The sequence below is a fragment of the Leptonychotes weddellii genome, chromosome 4 (assembly GCF_054177405.1).
Source record: "Leptonychotes weddellii isolate Sample4059 chromosome 4, ASM5417740v2, whole genome shotgun sequence".
NCBI lineage: Eukaryota > Metazoa > Chordata > Mammalia > Carnivora > Phocidae > Leptonychotes > Leptonychotes weddellii.
Window position 1 is genome coordinate 70,835,093 of NC_138372.1, and position 22,648 is coordinate 70,857,740.

General features: G+C 40.8%; 1 protein-coding gene across 5 annotated transcripts in view; it reads left to right on the top strand.

The window, feature by feature from the left end:
• TGFBR3 (transforming growth factor beta receptor 3) overlaps window positions 1-20,016 on the top strand; it is a 250,516-nt gene extending 230,500 nt beyond the window's left edge. For 4 of the 5 annotated variants that reach the window (XM_081818777.1, XM_081818779.1, XM_081818780.1 and 1 more), the window contains exons 17-18: window positions 16,236-16,340; window positions 16,483-20,016. In XM_081818777.1, the coding sequence (XP_081674903.1) occupies window positions 16,236-16,340; window positions 16,483-16,727 (350 nt within the window). In that variant the 3' untranslated portion in view covers window positions 16,728-20,016. Of the gene's footprint in view, window positions 1-13,575; window positions 14,088-16,235; window positions 16,341-16,482 lie in introns of those variants that run through there. The other variant, XM_081818786.1, reaches the window with a different exon arrangement.
• Window positions 20,017-22,648: the final 2,632 nt, after the last annotated feature.

Below are 22,648 nucleotides of genomic sequence, written 5' to 3' on the forward strand. Positions count from 1 at the left end.
CATGGGTGGCCCAGGAGTGAGGTATAGGAAGGGCTGCTCCCATGGTTACTAAGAACACTGCCACCCCTGCTTCCGTCCTCCCTTCTGCCCACTCCTGTCTCCTAGGACCCCTTTGGGGGCGGCCCAACACCACCTTCCCCTGTCTGGGGTGAGGGTGAGGGGTATCCCCCCTGGGTCAGCTGGCTTGGCCCAGCCCACCATCTCAAAGTTCAACACATGCATTATTCAACACCAGGCCGAGGGCTTGTGGCTGAGAGGAAAGAGCCCTCTGCCTCCTCCCTGGCCTCCTGGCTAAAACTGCTCACTCACACTAGACAGCAGGGTAAAGTGTGCCGTCCCGGACAGTTAGGTCCTGAGCCGTTTGATTCCTTGTCCTCAGTTCTCAGATCAGTAAAGTTCCAGATGTGATTAAAAATAAAACAGGAAAAAATGGCTTGGAAGACAAAGGAGATTTGTTCCCACTTCTCTAGATGAAGGATAATTTTAAGGACAGGGCCTGGTCTCTAAGAATTCTTTCATTTAAATAATGTATGCTTTGGGAAGACATAATCTTTTCAAAGATAATTTTTCACTGCCTTGAGCAAAGTGCTGTAGCTTCATTTGGCAAATGGAGGCATTGGGAAATAGAGGTAAAACTATTTCACAGCTTCATATAGGAAATAAAGACAGGACTTGAAGTTCTTCATAGTTTATAATTCTGTCATATTCCTTGAGGAGGAGGCCAGGGGCCTGGAGGGCAATTAGTTGTAAAAACGTGTGTCCCGGACAATCAATGTTAGGTTTGCGGCAACATACCACAAAAGCTTTACAAATGAACTTGGACCTAGCAGCTCCACTTCTGGGAAGCTCTTCTGGGAAATTGATGAGGGTTGTGAGCAAAGATACTGTTAATGATGTTCATCACAGGGCTGCTTTTAATACCAAAAAATTAGACATAGCCTGAGTGTTGAACAATAGGGATTCCATAACTGTGATTCATCCATTATATACCATTGAAAAGGATGCTGTGGAAATGTAATGTCAAACAAACAAGGTATTGTTACACGAATCAGGCAGCATGTGTAGTATGACCCCAGTTTTAATTTTTAAAAAATGTATATGTCTCAGAAAAATATTAGAGTGATATTATTCCTGGGTAGTTTAAATTTTTTTCCTTTACATTTTCTAAATTCTCTGCATTAAATATGAATTTGATTTTACTAAAAATACATAGTACATGTTACAAAAATAGTACCTCGGAAGATAACTAAAATTCTAAGTCCTGGTTGAGATAGAGTATGGCCACTTACTGATTTTACTCAACAACCTTAGGAAGGACCTAGATAAGTCATTTAATTTGTCTCCAAGGCTTAATGTTTCTTCACCTGCCCACCACCCAGCCTTGGGATGGGGCCACAAACTCCTGCTGGGACTTATCTCTCAGAGTTTAATAGTTTTATGAACACCTTATATGTTAGGTACTACTTGCAGGCTCCATACATTACCTTCCATGACATGTGTAACGGGAGGCAGTAAGAATAACAATAATAATAGCTGAAATTGATTCACTGGTTTCTATTTATTTTTTGTTTTTTTAAAGATCTTATTTATTTATTTGTTGGAGAGACAGAGAGAGAGACTGAAAGAGAGAGAACCCACAAGCAGGGGGAGGGGCAGAGAGAGAAGCAGACTCCCCACTGAGCAGGGAGCTGATGTGGGGCTCCATCCCAGGACCCCGGGATCATGACCTGAGCTGAAGGCAGACGCTTAACTGACTGAGCCACCCAGACATCCCCACTGGTTTCTATTATCAGGCACCATGTTAAGCATTTTACATATATTAACTCACTTTCATTTCTCTTTGACTCCTGTCTTTCTCTCAAGTGTCTCAATGGATCTGTCAGCAGTGGATCCTGTCAGTTCCTCCTTCACAATATGTATAAATGCTAATCATTCCTCGCCATCTCCTCTACCATCTCTTGAAGCCTCCTGACTTTTGAGCCTGAGCTACTGGGCCTCCCAATTGGTCTTCCTGCGGCCGCCTCCCTGCAGTCTTTTCCAATGGAGAAGTGTGTTAAAATGTAAATCAGATAATTTTACTAATCTGCTCAAAATCTTCTGATGGTTCCCCTTCCTGCTCAGATGAAAAACCAAATTCCTTATAACAATCTATAGGCTCTACATGATCTTCCCCACTCTTCCTTTGTATGCCCCTAAATAAAACACATTCCCCTCTGACCTCATCTTTTATCCTACATCTGTATCACTTAGCTTTGCTCTGAACTGGCTTTCTTTTCTTCTTTTAAAAATTTATATACTTTTGGGGGCGCCTGGGTGGCTCAGTTGTTAAATGTCTGCCTTCGGCTCAGGTCATGATCTCAGGGTCCTGGGACTGAACCCCTAAAGCTCCGCTTTGGGCTCCCTGCTCTGCGGGAAGCCTGCTTCTCCCTCTCCCACACCCCCTGCTTGTGTTCCCTCTCTCGCTGTCTCTCTCTGTCAAATAAATAAATAAAATCTTTTAAAAAAATTTATATACTTTTAAATAAAAATTGTATACATTTAAGGCAAAAAACGTGGTGATTTGATATACATACTCATAGTGAAATGATTACTGCCGGCAGGCTGATGAACATATCCTCACCTACTTGTCATTTTTTATGTGTGTGATGACTGCCCTTCATATCTACTCTCTTGCGTATTCCCAGTGTTCAGTACAGTTTTATTAAGTATAGTCAACCTGCTTATCTACTACACCTCTAGACCTGTTTATCCTACCTGATAGCAACTTTGTGCCCTTTGGCCAGTATCTCCCCACTCCACCCCCCTCAACTACCCCAACCCTGGCAACCACCTTTCTGCACTCTGCTTCTCTGAGTTTGACATTTTTTGTTTTGTTATTTTGGGTTTTTTTCTTGTTTTTGTTTTTTGTTTTTTTTGGATTCTACATATAAGTGAGACCATACAGCATTTGTCTTTCTCTGTCTGACTTATTTCACTTAGCATAATGTCCTCCAGGTTCATCAGTATTATCGCAAATGGCAGCATTTCCTCCTTTCTTGGAGCTGAATAATATTCCATCCTCTGTGTGTATGTGTGTATCCCACATCTACTGTATCCATTCATCCATCGGTGGACTCAGGTTGTTTCCATATCTTGGCTATTGTGAATAATGCCACTAAACAAGGGAGTGCAGATATCTCTTCAAGATTCTGATTTCATTTCCTTTGGCTCTACACCCAGAAGTGGGGTGGCTGAATCATATAGTAGATCTATTTTTAATTTTTTGAGGAATCTCTATATGGTTTTTCATAATGGCTGTTATCAGTTTACTTTCCCACCAACAGTGTAGAAGAGTTCCTTTTTCTCCACCCCCTTAGCAACACTTGCTATCTCTGGTCCTTTTCGATAATAGTCATCCCAACAGGTGTAAGGTGATATTTCATTGTGGTTTTGATTTGCTTCTTCCTGATGATTAGTGATGTTGAGCACCTTTTCATACAACCATTGGCCATTTGTATGTCTTTGGAAAAATATATATTCAGGTTCTTTCCCCATTTTTTTTTTACTGCGTTGTTTTCTTGCTATTGAGTTGAGTTCTTATATATTTTGGATATTAACCTCTTATCAGATATACGGTATGCAAATATCTTCTCCTGTTCTGTAGGTTGTCAGTTCTCACTTTGATGGTTTCCTTTGCCGTGCAGAAGATTCTAGTTGGATAGAGTCCCACCTGTCCATTTTTCCTTTTGTTGCCTGTGCTTTTAAGGTCAAATCCAAAAAAATCATTGCCCAGACCAATCTCAAGGAGCTTGTCACCCATATTTTCTTCTAATAGTTTTATTGTTGGAGGCCTTACATTTAAGTCTTTAATCCATTTTGAGTTGCTCTTTGTATGTGGAGTGAGATAAGGGTCCAATTTCATTCCTCTGCCAGTTTCTCCAACATCATTTATTGAAGAGACTGCCCTTTCCCCATTGTGTATTCTTGGCATCTGTGTCAAATATCAGTTGACCATAAATGTGTGGATTTATTTCTGGGGTCTCTATTCTGCTCCATTGGTTTTTATGCCAATGCCATGTTATTTTGATTACTATAGTTTTGTAGTATAATGTGATATCAGGTAGTGTGATGCCTCCAATTTTATTCTTTTTGCTCAAGACAGTTGTATTTATTCATGGTCTTTTGTGGTTCCATATGAATTTTAGGATTGTTTTTCCATTTCTGTGAAAAATGCAATTGAAATTTTGATAGGGATACATTGAATCTGTAAATAGTTTTCGGTTATATGGGCCTTTTAGTAGAATTAATTCTTCCAATCCATATGGTATATCTTTCCATTTACTGTGTCTTCTTCAATTTATTTCATCAATATTTTTGTTTTCAGTGTACAGATCACAGATCTTTTACTATCTTTTTTTTTTTTTTTAAGAGAGAGAAAGCATGTGCATGTGTGAAGGGGAGGGGCGAGGGAGAGGAAGAGAGAGAATCTTAAGCATGTTCCATGCCCAGTGTGATCTCATGACCCTGAGAGCATGACCTGACCCCAAATCAAGAGTCAGATGCTTAACCAACTGAGCCACTCAGGTGCCCCAGATCTTTTACCATTTTGATTAAATTTGTTCCTATTTTATTGCTTAAAGCTATTGTAAATGGGATTGTTTCTTTAATGTATCTTTCTGATTGTTCATTGTTAGTATATAAAAATGCAACTGATTTTTGTATATTGATTTTGTATCCTGCAATTGTACTGAATTCATTGATTAGTTTTTAACAGATTTTTGGTGGAGTTTTTCGGGTTTTCTATATCATGTCATCTGCAAACAGTTTTAGCTCTTCCTTTCCAATTTGGATGCATTTTATTTCTCTTTCTTGCCCAATTGTCATGGTTTAGACTTCCAATACTATGTTGAATAAGGGTGGTGAGAATGGGCATCCTTATCTTGTTCCTTATCTTGAAGGAAAAACTTGCAGCTTTTTACCATTGAGTGTGGTGTTAGCTGTGGGTTTGTCATATATGGCTTTTATTATGTTGAGGTACATTCCTTCTGTGCCTAATTTGTTGAGAGTTTTTAGCATGAAAAGGTACTGAATTCTGTCAAATCCTTTTCCTGCACCCATTAAGATGATCATATGATTTTTATCCTTCATTCTGTTAATGTGGTGTATCACATTTATTAATTTGCATATGTTGAGCCATCCTTGCATACTAGGGATAAATCCCACTTGATCATGGTATCTGATCCTTTTAATGTGCTATTGAATTCTGTTTGCTAGGATTTTGTTGAGGACTTTTGCATCTGTATTCATCAAGGATATTGGCCTATAATTTTCTTTACTTGTAGTGTCCTTGTCTTGGCTTTAGTATCAGGGTATGCTGGTCTTTTCATGTGTGCTTGAAAAGAATGTGTTGGATGATTTTCTGTTTGAACGATCTATCCATTGTTGGAAATGGGGTATTGTAGTCCCTTACTTTTAATTATTGCATTGCTATCTATTTCTCCCTTTAGTCTGGAAGTGTTCCCTCCTATTCAATGTTTTGGAAGGGTTTGGTATTAATTTTTCTTTAAAAGTTTGGTAGAATTCACCAGTGAAGCCACCAGGTCCTAGGCTTTTATTTGGGGGGAGGTTTGGATTACTAATTCAATCTCTTTACTTGTTACTGGTCTGTTCAGACTTTGTTTTTTCATAACCTCATGGTAGGTTGTAAGTTCTAGGAACTTATGCCTTTTTTCTAGGTTGTCCAATTTGTTGGTATATAAATGTTCATGGTAATCTCTTATGATCCTTTGTATTTCTGTGGTCGGTTGCAATGTTTCTTGTGTTATCTATGATTTTATTCACTTGAATCTTTTTTTTTCTTAATTATCCTAGCTAAAGGTTTGTCTCTTCTGTTTATCTTTTCAAAAAACCAACTCTTAATTTCATTTCTATTGTTTTTCTAGTCTAGATTTCTTTTTTTTTTTTAAAGATTTCATTTATTTATTTGACAGAGAGAGACACAGCGAGAGAGGGAACACAAGCAGGGGGAGTGGGAGAGGGAGAAGCAGGCTCCCCGTAAAGCAGGGAGCCCGATGCGGGACTCGATCCCAGGACCCTGGGATCATGACCTGAGCTGAAGGCAGTCGCTTAACCAACTGAGCCACCCAGGTGCCCTCTAGTCTAGATTTCATTTATTTTTGCTCTGATCCTTATTATTTCCTCCTATATGCTAATTTTAGGTTGAATTTGTTCTTTCTCTAGTTCCTTCAGATGTGAAGTTAGGTCTTTTCTTCTTGTTCTTAATGTAGGCATTCATTGCTATAAACTTCCCTCTTAGGACTACTGCATCTCATAAATTTTGGTATGTTGTGTTTCCACTTTCATTTGTCTTGAGATACATGTTTTAAATTTCCCTTTTGATTTCTTCTTTGATCTATTGGTTATTCAGACATATGTTGTTTAATTTCCACATAGTTGAGAGTTTTCCAATTTTCCTCTTGTTCTTGATTTCTAGCTTCATACCATTGTACTCAGAAAAGATACTTGGTATGATTTCAATTTTCTTCACTTTGCTGAGACTTGTTTTGTGGCCAAACATAAGATCTGTCTTGGAGAATGTTTCATGTGTGCTTGAAAACAATGTGTTGGATGATTTTCTGTTTGAATGATCTATCCATTGTTGGAAATGGGGTATTGTAGTCCCTTACTTTTAATTATTGCATTGCTATCTATTTCTCCCTTTAGTCTGTTAATATTTGCTTTATAGATTTAGCTGCTCCAATATTGGGTATATCTATATATGCAATGGCTATATCCTCTTGATCAATTGACCCCTTTATCATTATATAGTGACCTTTCTTTCTTTTGATAGTTTTTGACTTGTAGTCTATTTTTCTGACATAAGTATAGCTGCCCCTGCTCTCTTCTGGTTACCATTTGCATGGAATATCTTTTACCATCTTTTTACTTTTGGTCTATGTGTGTGCTTAAAGCTTAAGTGAGTATCTTATAGGCAACATATTGTTGTTCATAATATTCCCTTATCCTTTTTGTTTCTCTAAGATCAGTAGAGATGTCTCCTCTTTCATTCCCAATTGGAGCTGCAGCTGTCTTTTAATGTAAACATAATGTGCCATGATGGAGCCTTGAGACATTTTTATTCAAGAAAACCAAGTGTCTGTGGAAATTAGTAAGATTTCTAAGGGACTAATTTAAACTATGGAACCAGTAAGATCACCTACCTTAATGCAGGTTTTTTCCAACAGCGCTGACCTCAGTTCCCAAGAATTGTTTGGCAGACTGGGAAAGTCAGAGAGAGCATTCTGTGTATCAGGGGTCTCGTGGCAATACCAGAAAAGGCATGAATCAGCACATAGAGCACCTGGGGATTATCTGATAACATATGGAAACATTTTATGGGTAGAAATAATTTGAAAAGGAGGTTGAAGTCCTGAAATTAACCATCCTTATTCATTTCCATGTTACAAATATGAAGGGCAGAATTCACTAACTTCTTGTTGCTTTCTTGAATTGTTTTCAGAAAGGCAGTTTAGAAGAAGGAAGGAAAAATCAAAGGACTTCTCAATTCACACAAATCATATAGCACAAGCAAAGCTGTTAATTATTAAATATTTAGCTAGGGATTGATAAGCCGTTATTTGGGAATGAGCTAGAATATTTAGGAGAATGGTAATATGGGTCTAAGTATTGTTACTGATTAGGGGCTATTCCAGTACAATCAAAATATAACCAGTTGAAGTTGAATGTGTTACCTATTTTTCTTAAAATTGCACAAATTAAAATGATTTATTCCTATTAAATACAGTAAAACCAGGTTCTAAATCAGATATGTCACTCTGAGCTCCACCATAATACTAAAAATCAAGTGTTAGTTCCATGAGGGCAGAGATTTTGATCGCTTCATTTCATAGCGTGTCCCAAACATAGTGCTTTGTGCCATGTAGGCACCCAATGAATTGTTGTTGAATAAATACATGATTAGTAGTAGCTGCTGTCACTAAGGTTCCACTGTTTTTTGTTTTAATTTTTTTAAAGATTTTATTTATTTATTTGAGACAGGGTACGCAAGAGAGGGAGAGAAGGAGCAGGGGGAAGGGCAGAGGGAGAGGGAGAAGGAGGCTCCCGGCTGGAGGTGAGGGGTGGGAGGGCTCCATCCAATGACTCCAGGATCATGACCTGAGCTGAAGGCAGCTGCTTAACTGACTGAGCCACCCAGGCGCCCCACTAAGGTTCCACTGTAAATAATAACGGAAACCTCCTTTTTGTTGAAGAGGTATCATAGTTCAAAGGCAAAATAACCTCTCCTAGCAACTTCCAAAACGCAGCTATAAAACACCCCCTGAAGGATTAGTCCCCTGAGTGATAAAGCACCCTGATTCAAGGTTCCAAAAGCTCAGCCTGTCGGAAATATCAGAGTCTTAAAACAATCATGTTTAAAAACGCTGTTGTTTTAAAGATTTTCTTTGATTTAAGTGTTGTTTCTCTTGGAAAGGGCTTGTTATTTTTCTAAGCAAGTTAGGTCATTAAACTGGGCATACCGGGAAAAAGGAAAATTAAAGAAGACATTTTAAAAACAGAAACTATGGTTACTTTATTGTATATGTCTTGACACAGTTTCTGGTGCCTCCCATTTAATTTTACCAATAAATGTTCTTTATTAAAAACAGACTGAAAATATAATTTGAAAGAAGGAATTTTAATAAGATGTTTAATCATACCTTCCTAATGAGGTTAGTATGAGGAGTAAATGGTCTAATGAATGTAAAGTACCTGAAATATATAAGACAATCATTAAATGTAGGACGTTTATTACTTTTGCTGTGGGTGGAGCCTGTCCTCATTTAACATTTTGATATTTTGTTCATCACAGATTTTCTAAAGGGAGTTTGATTCTTTAAAATATTGCATTAAAATATCATTTTTCTTGATTACTAAGCTTTGGGGTTTCCCTAAATTTTGTGCCTGAGGCAAGTGCCTCACTTGCCTCACTCTAATCCTGGTCCTGGTGGGTGACTCTGTGATCCACGGATGATTTAATCAGGTTCTCCAATGTGTCCCATGCCTGATCCCCTTATATAGAAAACTGCTCCACCCTTGACCTTGTGGAGAAGCAGTATCCTTAGAGTCATTTTGTGTCAATGACCACAGTTCTCCCTAATCCTTTTTTAAATATATGTGATTTGAACTATTCAATTGTATTTATTTTTTTAAGCTTTTATTTTAATTCCAGTTAAAATACAGTGTTACATTAGTTTCAGGTATACAATATAGTGATTCAACACTTTCATACATCACCTGGTGCTCATCGGGACAAGTGCACTCCTTTTTTTTTTTTTTAAAGATTTTATTTATTTATTTAACAGAGAGAGACACAGTGAGAGATGGAACACAAGCAGGGGGCAGTGGGAGAGAGAGAAGCAGGCTTCCTGCCAAGCGGGGAGCCCGATACGGGGCTCGATCCCAGGACCCTGGGATCATGACCTGAGCTGAAGGCAGACGCTTAATGACTGAGCCACCCAGGCGCCCCAGGACAAGTACACTCCTTAATCCCCAACATCTATTTCCCTCACCCCCCACCTCCCTCCCCCTCTCTGGTGACCATCAGTTTTGTCCTCTGTAATTAAGAGTCTGTTTCTTGATTTGTCTCTCATTCTTTCTTTTTTCTCTTTGCTTGTTTTGTTTCTTAAATTCCACATGAGTGAAATCATATGGTATTTGTCTTTCTCTGACTTATTTCGCTTAGCACTGTACTCTCTAGCTCTATTCATGTTGCAAATGGCAAGATTTCATTCTTTTCTGTGGCCGAATAATATTCCATTGTATATATATGCAGCACATCTTCTTTATCCATTCATCAACCAATGGACACTAGGGCTGCTTCCATATCTTGGCTATTGTAAATATTGCTGCTATAAACATAAGGGTGCATATATCCCTTTGAATTAGTGTTCTTGTATTCTTTGGGTAAATACCCAGTAGTGTGATTGCTGGATCATAAGGTAGTCCTATTTTTAGCTTTTTGGGGAACCTCCCTACTGTTTCCCACAGTGGTGCCCCAGTTTGCATTCCCACTGAAGTACAAGAGGGTTTTCTCCCCTTCTCCACATCCTTGAAAACACCTGTTGTTTCTTGTATTGTTGATTTTAGCCATTCTGACAGGTGTGAGGTAATAGCTCATTGTAGGTTTTTATTTTATTTTATTTTTTTAAGATTTATTTATTTGAGAGAGGGAATGAACAGGAGGGGCAGAGGAGGGAGAGAGAATCTCGAGCATACTATGCGCTGAGTGCAGAGTCCAATGTGGGGCTCAGTCTCACAATCCTGAGATCATGACCTGAGCCAAAACCAAGTCAGAGGCTCAATCAACTGCACCACCCTGGTGTCCCTCATTGTGGTTTTGATTTGCATTTCCCTGATGATAAGTGATGGTGAGTATCTTTTCATTATCTGTTGGCTATCTATATGTCTTCTTTGGAGAAATGTGTGTTCATGCCTTCTGCCCATTTTTTAATTGGGTTCTTTGGTTTGTAGGTGTTGAGTTTTATAAGTTCTTTATATATTTTGGAAACTAACCCTTTATCGGATATGTCATTTGCAAATATCTTCTCCCATTACATAAGCTGCCTTTTAGTTTTGTTGATTTTTTCCTTTGCTGTGCAGAAGCTTTTTATTTTGATATAGTCCCAATAGTTTATTTTTGCTTTTATTTCCCTTGCCTCAGAAGACATATCTAGAAAGAAGCTGCTATGGCCAATGTCAAAAAAGTTACTGCCTGTTTTCTCTTCTAAGATTTTTATGGTTTAAGTCTCACATTTAGGTCTTTAAATCCTTTTGAATTTAATTTTGTGTATGGTTTACAAAAGTGGTCCAGTTTCATTCTTTTGCATGCTGCTGTCCATCCCTAGTCATTCTTGATAGGACTGTATTGGTCATCTCACCCAAAGACATCCAATCAATGGACAGTCTAGTAACCATTTGTATGGCAAGGCTTGAAATGATGAGCTAAGCCAATCAGATTCCTTTCTGATGGAAAAGATCTAATAATCTTAAAATATGGAAATACAATAAAAGTATTTAGAAGTGAAATGAAATGATTTTTGGGATTTGCTTTAAATCCCTTTTTTTTAAAAAAAAAGGAGAGATAGAAGTTAGTAAAATGTTAATAATTGGAAGGTAGGTGATGGGTTTTTGAGTTTCATTATCTATTCTCTCTCTATTCTTATCTATTTAAACTGGAGCTATTATAAAACTAAGCCAATGAACAGTGAGGGCAAAAGCCAAATATCTGTATCAAGAGTTGCCATTAGGTAGGACCCTGGGTGGCCACGATAAGCCATAGGCATTCCAAAGTTATGAGGGATTTAAAAGAATGAGTGAACCGGAGCCCCTGGGTGGCAGAGCCTCTGGGTGGCTCAGTCAGTTGAGCATCCTACTCTTGATTTCGGCCAGGGTCAGAGTTATGAAATTGAGCCCCCATGCCCAGTCCTAGCACCTAGCCCCTGCACTGATCCCCCACACTGAGCCCCTGCACTGTGCCCCCGCACTGAACCCCCATGCCAGCCCCCACGTGTAGCTTGGAGTCTGCTTGTCCCTCTCCCTCCTGCTGCTTGAGCGTGCATGCTCTCTCTTTCTCTCTCAAATGAATGAATAAATAAAATCTTAAAAAAAAAAAAAAAGAATGAGTAAGTAGAGGAAGCTGGTGGGCTTATGGAAGAAAATGGTGCTATAATCCAGAAAGGCAGATGCCTGAGGAGAGTGGTCTCTGCTCCTTGTCGATTTCTAGTTCCTGGTTCCTTTTCCCACGGGGCTCAGCCATACTATAGCTTTTGCTCTTGAATTCCTATGCCATTCCTGATTCCAGGATGCCTCGTGTTTATCTTTAAAAATTGATTCCCCTTTTCTTGAGCTAGCTCCAGTTATTTAATTAAAACAATTATTTGTATTTGTTACAGTCAGAATCTGCCCAAGTGGAGTGGCCCTACCAATCTTGGAGTCAAATGGTATTCAGCATCTCCTGGAGGGTTAGGAGATCCTTGTAGGAAACAGGATGTCAGGTGATCAAAGCCAATTCGATCTGCCCTCTAGGTACAAATGCACCAGGAGAGAATTAAAAGCAGTTTTCCTAAGAGGTCTCGACAGTGAACAGGCAGAACTGATAGACAGTTTGCCATGACTGTTTCCTGGGGAATATGTTGATCTAAGAAGTAAATATGGTCATTGACCACTCAAGTTGACCTGTAGGCTCTGTGTGCGAGGCCAATGTTCTTGCCTGAGGGGGACTTCCATTTTGAGTGCTATAAAAGCAAGGTAATCTCCCATTTGGATAAAGATGAAAGACTTGGAGGACTACCCTTTTGCCCTTCAATTTACCACAGAGAATAAAGGGTTTCTAGGCGGGATGAAAGAAGTAATTTAGGAAAGAAGCCAGGAAAAGGATTCCAACAGGAAGTGTCAAGAAACTAGTCATTGGGGGAAGTTAGAGCAGAGGTGAAATAGGCAGAATTTGATGCCTGTGGTAGGGCAATGCTCTGAGGAACAAGTTGGGATTATCTGACTGCATCAAGGCCACCAAAGGGAGAGGGACCAAGGCAACCTCAGTGTGGGAGATCTTGCTAGAGCCAGAAGATATAAATGTAATTCAGGGAAATCTAGATTGGAAAAGAATATATATTTGTGCTTCAGAACTGAGAAGAGGGAGAATAACCCACTTTGCTCCTTTCAGGAAAGTGAGGTGGTACCATATACTTCCTGGGTCAAGGAAGGTCATGTTCTCGTAAAACAAGGAACAGACATGACAAAAGTGAACACAAATATCTGTAAGTTTAAAGAAAGAAGTAATATTCATCCATGCCCCACCACACAGAAAGAATCACCTTAAACAATTTAGTTTATTTTCTTAGCTTTTTTCTATGCATTTACTGAGTTGAATAAGATATATTGCTGATTTTAAGTGCCATTTCATTCAGGAATGTTCACAAATCACTTAATTTAGGAAGAGGCATTTAATGATATATAATGTCTATCTCTGGATGATTTATTGTCTGTCTTCATCCAAAAAAAAAAAATTCCAACAAGTTAGGTCATTTAACATGAAGCCTAAAGATGCATAAAAATAATTTCTCAAGTTCTTTAGCAATGAAAAAGTTCATTATGTCATTCTATGCAATACTGCTTTTGTGGAAAGGGAGAGAAAAGACCTTTTGTTTAGTAATTCTCTTGGCACAGGGTCTTCACTATGTAATAAGCTTAGCCATTGTTAGAAAAATCTGGACAAGAACAGCACCAGTTATTGTTATAAGTGATCATCAAATAAGGCAAGAGATTCCATATGAACTGGAGGTTAAAGGATATGGCTCAAGAAATATGTTTCTTGGTACTGAAAGAGGAATAGAACCCATATTCAGCTAAGTTAACACTTCAGGGCTGTGTCCCTTAGGATGTTTTTTCGACTGTAAGTGACAGAAAGTTCTGACTCATTTGTATTAAATAATAAATACTTATAGCATCACAGTGCAGGCCCAGATTTGGTTAATTTAGCAAACCAGTAATATCAGCAAGGACCCAGATTCTTCTCATCTTCTGGCTTTGCCATCCTAGGGATATTGGTGTGGTGGTGAGGCCAGCTCCTGTCACGGCTGTGGGATGACTACAGCAGTTCCCAGACATGGCAGTAACCAGGGAAGAGGAGCCTGTCTTCTACGAGGTGTCTCTATTGAAGAGAGGGGAAACTTTTCCCAGAAGTCTCCACCTACAGACTTCCCTTATGTCTTATGGGGGGGAGGGGGTTATGTCACACATCCATATCTAAACCAATCATAGACCGGAGGTAGCCCAATCATGGCCCTCACCCTGTGTTTGGACATGAAACTAGCTTTCTTCGAAGCCCATGACTATGTAAAGAGATGGAGCTGAGCAAAACTGGGGTAGTACTAGAAAGGAGGAAGGGAGATGTTTGTAGTAACCAACAACATCTCTCACAAGGGCTAAGTGGTCTCTGAGCTGCACAAGGTCCCAGACGACAGACACAATCTACCGAATTTCTGAATATGGTTCCTAACTGTGTAAGGGAAGTCCTGCTCCTTTGTGCATGTGTGTTATTAATTCTGATTCTTTTATTACTTGGTCAGTGTATGTCTTCAAATAATGTCCAAGAAAAGACCATGGGCTGATCTATTTTCTGAGTCCCTGACTATGTGAAAGCATGTCTATCTATTGCCTTCATTTATCAGTGATAACACGGTTAGATGTAAAATTATAGATCACAATCCTTTCCCATCAAAAGTTTGTAGATATGGTTGCATCATTTTCTGGCCGTTAGCACTGCAGAGAAGTCAGAGATGGGACTAATTTATGCTCCTTTGTAAGTAAATTATTATTTTTTAACCTGAGTGCCGAAGGATCCTTTCTTTATCTTCTCAATTTAAATATGTGCTCAAGATACATCTAGATGTGGGTCATTTTTCTTTAATTCTACCTAGAGTATGAGTCCCATCAGTCTGCACACTCAAATGTTTTTCATCACAAGAAAGCAGTTTTTAATTATGTCTGATTTGTCTCAGTTTCTCTTGTTCCTATCGTGCTTATTAGGTGGAATCATGTTTCTGTCCTCTGTCTACCACTTTCTCTCCACCATTATTTCTTCCTTCTGCTGTATATCATAGAAAAATATCTCAAGTATGATCTTCAGAATATTCACTTACTTCTCAACAGGACTAGTGCTACTCTTTATCCATTCCAATGTATTTTCATGACAAATTTTTTGATATGAAACTTATTATAGTTTTGGTATTGTTAATATTCTTAATTATCTAACCTATCTCTCCCTGCTATTCATCTCACTCTTTTGTCTTTGGGTCCCATCCTTTTCTCTGTGACTCTGTGCACTTCTTTCCCAGAAGCCATGTCTTCTTACATCTTTCTGAGGATATTACACAGTTTTCTGAAAATGTTTGCTGGTTCCCCTGCAGAAGGTCATTTTCAGAGGAATGTTCCTCATCTGGTCTTCTGTGTAATTGTTTTTCATGTTTCCAATGACAGTTTTTCTTTTTCTGATTACTCATTTTTTAATGAAAAGGCAAAAAACCAGTTTCAGATTCACCCACAGACAGGGTGTGTAGATTTTATTTGGTCCTATTGATTGGACACTTGGGTAATGATGGAATGTTCTCAGATTTATAGCTTGACAAGAATAGGTGTCTGCCCAATTCTGATCATTTAGCTAGCATTCCTATAGTATGGCTCTGCTGTGCTGAGTTCCTTCCTCCAGGTCTGGTTCTGTGATATCCTTCTCACTATGTACTCCAACTGGGACAATTCTTTCCCTACGCAGTGACAGCATTTTATTTCTTTTAAATGGTCAGAAATCCTCTATTTCTTGAGAAAAGGCAAGACTGTTCGCCAGTTGTTTTTTCCTTCTCATTTAAAAAGTTTAAGTAAAAAATTTCCTTCTAGATTTTAGGAAGTGATTTTATGTTGGTCTTGGCTTTTGGTGGCAAATGGGATTTTTATATTTGTGTCTTTCTGGGTACTTTAGAAAAAACTTAGGCAAGTTTCTACCAGGGCAGTTAGTCTGGTGTTGTTTAAAATCAGAAGTAAAAAAACAAATGTTTTAGTTGACCCAAATTGCATATGAGCCAATAATGTACTTGGCTGCTAAAAAAAGGGGGGGTGGCAGCAGCTATTTTAATATACAAACCAAGGTTCGCAGTATTCTCACTGCATTCTCCCAGATGTAACTGGGAGTTTGGGGTCCACTTATGTCCCCTATTATTAATAAAACTGCCAACGTTTCTTGATAAATAGGAGCCAGTTCAAAGGTAGGATAACTAGGATGCTAGAAGTCTGCGTATCATGTTGATGGAGTGGAGGTAGTTAACTTAAAAAGAGATGATGTGGGTAGGGAATGGGGACGACCAGATAACTGTGATAAAATATTCAAATGGTGGTCATGGGAAAAGGGATTATATTTGTTCTGGTTTGCTTCAAAGAGCAGAACAAGGATCACTTGGAGAAAGCTACCACAAAGTGGATTTGGCTCAACATACAGTAAACTGGTGATGGAGTGGGCACCTCATAAAGAAGACCGTAAACTGCTTGATTCTTTCTGGAAGATCCTGGTCAAGAAGATCCTGGCTGATCACCCATCAAGGAAGCTGTGGGAGAAATTCTGATATTGAGTGGGAAGTTGGGTGATCCTGTGATCCGTATTTTAATGATCTTGGTTTTGGAGTTTCATCCTTGAGGTTTCTGCCTTTTAGGTTGGATGAGTGACTTGGATTCTCCTGCAAGGAAATCGCTGAACAATGAGAACTCGGCTGCTCCAAAGACTGGGCTCCATACAGACAGACAAGGCCCCAGGAGAGGTGAGTTCCACTTTCTCCTGGGCCCAACCATTCCCCGTCACACAGGAGTGAAGACTACTTCAGAAGCAGACCATGACTAAGCTTCTGTCAGGGAGAGTGGAGAATGGGAGCAAACAGGTGGTTTATATGTCATCTCATGTAGTCCTCACCACGGCCTCGGGAGGCTGCTTCCCAGACCAAGAGCCTGAGACCAAAAGGGACCAGACAGCTTGCCAAGAACAAGAAGACATTCATTCATGGAGCCAGTGGAGGCCCCAGAATTTCCATGTAAGAGGGGCTCAGGGGCAGCAGTTAAGTTGGAATGAACACCTGGAACATTATCATGAAGCTGCATTTGCCTCATATGCATTTTCTAACAAAGCATTTAATCACATTTTACATTGTTGACGTCTGTAATGCTATTTTTATTTTGTCTTGGAGTGACTGGTGGGGGCAGTTGAAGATGGGGCTAGAGCCCCTCTGTCACGCCCCCTGGCGCTCCTGGGCATCATGCAGGGCAAGTCAAGATTTGGCCCCTGGTCTGACTCCAAAGCTCATGCTGACCTCATGGTGAGCAGAAAAACCTCTTTAAATGTTACTGGGGATTTGTTTTGTTGTTTTTGTACTTCATTTAAACTAATATAACTAAATAAGGCAGGAGAAAGCAGACCGCATGATTTAACCTATTTTCCTGCAGACTCTCCAAATACAGAAAGCTGGCCTGGAGGCTGGCCCTGTCTTCACTCCAGCTCTATGCTGGCCCTGGACCCTCTGCTGGCCCCTTCCTCTGGCCTGCAGGTGCTGCTGCTTGCTACATGGGCAGGAGGATCCCCCATCTGCTGCTTCCCCAGGGGACACTGCAGTCTGTCTGGGTCAAGGCTGGAACTCCTTTTTTCCTTTCCTCTTACAAACAGAAATGCCTCCCATGTTTGTCCTATCGGGCTTGCAGTCCCAGATGTGTCAGGAGTTGGTTCCCGTAAAGCAGCCCAACCAAGGGGCTCTTCCACCGCATTACATAATGGCAGTCTTCACGTCATTTTCCATTGGTTTTGGACTGTGATGCATTGTCCTTTGGGGATGTGCTCAAGTTCAGGCTCCGTCAGAGTCAGGAGAGAAAAGCCTGCAAAACAAGTGGAAAGTAAGAGAATACTGGCCACGTGGCCTTAGGGCTCTTCTGAAATGCCTGCCTGTTTCTGTGTTTTGTTTCTGGAAGGTTGTCAACGGTCTTCTTAATGCTAGTTCTGATGTTTTTTCCCTCATTATCAATCCTCCTGCCTTGTCTTTGAACATTTAACACTGTTGACCACTTCTTTTCTGCTTGAGGCTGCTTCTCCCTTAATTTCAGTAACCCTGCACTTTTGGAATTTGGTTTTCCTACTCACTCCTCTTCTTTCCTTAGCTGAGCATTCTGCTTCTGGATCCCCTTTGCCTTGCCATTCACTTTCAACCTGGCATTCCTCAGGGGGCCTCTGTGGTGAACCAATTTTCAATTACAAATAGTTTCAAAAATTATAATGGCTCAATCACAAAAGAAGTCAATTTCTTACTTATGTATTAGCACACAGTGGCTTTTCCTTTTGGCAGGTGGATTTCCTCCACCTGGGGACCCAGAATCCTCATTCTATTGCTTCACCATCCCCCTAGACCTCTAGGGCCTCACTGTTACCTATATCCTGCCAGCCAAAAAAGGAAGAAAAGAATGAAAAAGGCACATCTGATTTGAGACTTTGGCATGGAAGTGGGACGCCTGGGTGGCTCAGTTGGTTGAGGGTCTGACTTCAGCTCAGGTCATGATCTCAGGGTCCTGGGATCGAGCCCCATGGCAAGCCCCGCATTGGGCTCCATGCTTAGAGGGGAGTCTGCTTCTCCTTTCCCTCCACCCCCCACCCCACTCGTGTGCGCTCACACACACTCTCTCTCTCTTAAATAAATAAATAAAATCTTAAAAAAAGACTTTGGCCTGGAAGTGACAGACATCACTTCTGCTCATTCTCCATAGAAGAAAACTAGTCATGTGGCCCCTTCTAGATGCAAAGAGGGCAGGAAAACATGGTTCATGTCTAGGAACCTCTTCCCCAGCAACAAGTCTATTCTAAGGTAGGGAAGATGGACTTCGGGACACAGTTGGCCATCTCTGCCACAGCTTTGGAGTTCTCTCACCAGACTCTCACCCTTGGTGACCTACTCATCCATTCTTCTCATTTCCTTCTTTGCCTCAGCATTCAAGACTCCTAAATCTCCATTTCCCCATCATTCTCCATCCAAAGCTGGCTCTCGTTCTGCCCATCCCCAGTTCTGTCAGTGGATCACCATTCTTCTGGCATCATCCATAGTCCTTACCTTTCCTCTGGGCTCCCATCCAGTGCCTCCCTGAGTCCTTGCTCATTCGTCCCTTTTCCTGTCTTCAACCTTCCACTTTTCTGATCTATTTAGAATGCTTCTGACAGGCTAATCTTTCTAGAACACTTTTATTATGTCACTGCCAAGAAATTTTCTTTAAGAACCTATGATTCCTCATAGCCACTTTAGAAACGTGAAACAGTTTTAAATAGTAACAGCCTATAAATAGGACAGCTTGTTAGACAAAACAGTTATTTTTTAATCTGAAGGGCAAGTTGAGTTCAGTGTGATGAGGTATAACAACCAACAGACAAGGAAGCAAGAAATCCTAATTCTAGCTTACTCTCTACCTCTAACCAAATCTCTGAGCCTCAGTTTTCATTTTGTAAAACTTAGAAGGTAGCCTTTTTCCTGTTTGAAATCCATGCACAGATGATCTCTTTTGGTTCCTTCTAGCACAATGATCAATAATTCCCAAACTGCAACCTCCCCTGCCTAGTTTTTTAAGACCCTCCATAATGTGACCCCACTCTCTTTCTCCAGCTTAGTCACTCACACCTTCCTAAATGCTTTCTCTATTCTGTCAACGTGTTTTCTCTGTATGTCCCAGGTGTGCTGAGTGTAATCTAGCCGAGCGTGAGTGCCACACCACTTTCCCTGTCCGGGATCTCTTCCCCCTGCTCTCTGCCCATCTAAGGCCCACCTATTCTGTAGGCACTGTCAGGAGCCAGCCTGGACCATCTTGGAGGATTTGAGGCATTTAGAAGGACATTGCCACCCCACTGAGCTTGCCACTTAGGAGCTCCATGACATCAGTAACACATGTAAATTTTGCTTTGTAAAATGCCCTCACTACATTATTTAGTCCTGTGATTGCTTCGTGAGTTAGTTTTGTTTCCCCAGGTAACTGGCTGACTGGTTAGATTAATTGATGATTGATTGGTTGATTGATTTCATCAGTCAACAAGGCTTGGCGTAAGGTTGAACCATGTGAAGTTGCTGATATTTGACTGCTTTTGACCTACAAAGAAATGGCAATTTCCTAGGTAAACCTGATAAAGTATTCTAAAAATATTTGTTATTCTTTCCACTCAACTTAGTCCAATCCTCCAACACAGGGGAAGCCAACATCTGAGAGTAAGAGTCAAAATCCTTGTGGATGTGATTGCTACATTTTCTTTTGTTGGTCATTTTCTATGCTGTGATTTGGGGGAAAGAGCTACCCCCGGAGGAGTGGCACATTTTCTCTCTCTCTGAGGTGGGCCTACGCTTTCATTTGCACTAGACCAAAGGTCTGTGAGATTTGGAAGGACAGATTTTAGACCCAGGTCTTGGCAACTGGGCCTCCCCACCTTAACTTTCCACAAAGGAATCAGAGTCACTGAGTGAAGACCTTAGGAATCCAGATCCTTTCCTTGTTTCTTTTTTGTCCCTAGAATTCAGTCCTTGTCAGAAATAAATAACATGGCCACTCTGTAGCACATGCAGGGTTTTGGCAGGAGAGATAGCATGAGTTTTGGAATCAAGCAGACCTGCCTTAAAATCCTATCACTGCCACTTATTAGAGATATAAACTTGGACAAGTTAATTTCTTGAATCCTCAATTGTGTCATCTGGAAAAGGGGGATAAAAATGGTTAACTAACAGAGACAAACCTTTTTTGTTAAGAATCCCTTCAGGTGAAAGGACGCCTAGGTGGCTCAGTCTGTTAAGCGTCTGCCTTTGGCTCAGGTCATGATCCCAGTGTCCTGGGATTGAGTCCCGCATCGGGCTCCCTGTTCATTGGGGAGCCTGCTTCTCCCTCTGCCACTCCCCCTGCTTGTGCTCTCTCTCTGACAGATAAATAAGTAAAACCTTGAAAAAAAAAAAGAACCCCTTCAGATATTTTACTTAAAATATTTGCCCTTTTTACTGCAATAGCCCAAAGCTAGTGGCTCATTCAAGACCTGAGCTCTTGCCTTTCCTCTTATCCATGTACTCATGCTTCCCACCTTGAATTCTTCCTGAGCTCCTCCTGCACAAAAATACTAAAATGGGATTTCAGTATAACATTGGGTTTTTTTAATTATATGGCTCATTTATTACATGGAGCAAATCAAGTTCTAGAATTACATTGGGAAAAGCCACTTACCAGCCTGAGTCAGCAACGAGGGCCTGACTTATGGGTATACATGACAATTATTCAATGAGAACTTTTAAGTTTGTATTATCTCACAAATGAAGCATGGAATCTGTGGCTATTCTTCCTAAACCAGAGCTTGGGAGGCTGAGGAGCAGAGGTGTGCCTTGTCTAAGCTCCCATGGGTCAAGCTTGGGAGTCTCCTGAATCCCAGGGTGGGACGGTGACTGCAGGCCATCCTCTCCCCATGGTGGCTGGCCTCGAGACTCCCTGGACATCTCGGCCCTCCCCTAACTCCCTCAGGCTATCACTTGCCCTGGCAAAGGAACACTGCCAAGTTGTGCTTTTGCAGAGGAGGGGAGGCTCTGATCTATCTGTGCAGGCACTCCTTCATTCATCCTGATTTTTTTGCTATTTGACAGAGCCAGAAAGTAGGGCAAGTCCAGGTGTCACTGGTATCTCAAGCCTCTGGGATTCCCTTGTGGGCTCAGGAGCTGAGGGATCCCAGAAAGGCTAAAGCTTTTCTGCCATTTGCCTGCAACTGGGTTGATGACATGGGTTTCTTCCAGGTCCCCCAGATGTTTAGGGTGGGTCCAACTTACACTTAAAAGGATCCAGCGGGTTCCCAGTCTGGTCCACACCCATAATTCCTGGAGTTGAGTGACTCAGCATTTTAGAAGATACCTCTGTGCTAACTCACACCTCCTCCCCAGACCCCGTCATGAGGAAAGGGTGTTGCATGATAAGGGCTGTGTCACCTGTGGGCTGGGAACACATTCTGGGCCTTTCCACCGCAGCTTTCACTTAAATCCTGGGGTTCACAATGCAAGCTGGCATTCTGCTACCCCGTTTCCAGCCAGACTATGGTGACATTGCCACAATCCATGAAGACTCCTTTGTGAGTCATGATGTCCTTGACCACCCTCTCTCCTTAGCCAGTTTTAAATGTATTAACTAAAGGAGAGAAGAAGTGTAGATGGTCTATATAGAATTTGGGGTAAAGAAGGGTATCTACACAGCCCGGAGGCCAACCTGCAGGAGACTGTGGACCTGGCTCTCAGTCACACACTAAAGGTGTGTGCACACAACAACCCTCAGTCCAAGGGTCTTCCCGGAGTCAGTCCCTTGTGCTCGGGTACAATTGAGCTCTGGACCTTTAAGCTGAGTAGCTGAGTTCTGTTCCAGTCCCCCAGTGACACAGCCCCCGAATGTGAAACAGCCTCCCCTGGGGGGTGATTTAGCACTGAGGAATCTTCCGAAGCCCTGAGTCCAAAGTCTCCTCAATGCCTCAGCCATAGGCATCTCAAAATACATGCTTCTAGCTTCAGCTGAGCACAGGCCATGGATACCGAGTACAAGAGTGTGACCCAGACATGGCGAGGACTCTGTGCAGAGCCACACTGACATTAATAGATATTCCCTACTGGAACTTCTCGAGTGGAAAAGCAAATGCTGAATGTGGGCAGAACCGTGGCAGTTTGATGATTTCCAAAGTTACCATTATTTATATATTTATATATGCATTTATATATAATTTATATATACATTTTGCATGTAGTGAGGTGGATACTACAGGGCACAAGTTTTGGAAACAAGACACAGCTTTTAAGCAGCTTCTCGTCTTTCATGTATATGTGCCGACCTATGGCTCACAATATATGTTTACTGCTATATTTTTATAATATTAATAAACCACAAGTTAATGTAAATGTCCACTTACAGGAGAATGATTAAGTCAATTGTTACACAATGGGATAATCTTTTTTTTTTATTCTTATGTTAATCCCCATACATTACATCATTAGTTTTAGATGAAGTGTTCCATGATTCATTGTTTGTGCATAACACCCAGTGCTCCATGCAGAATGTG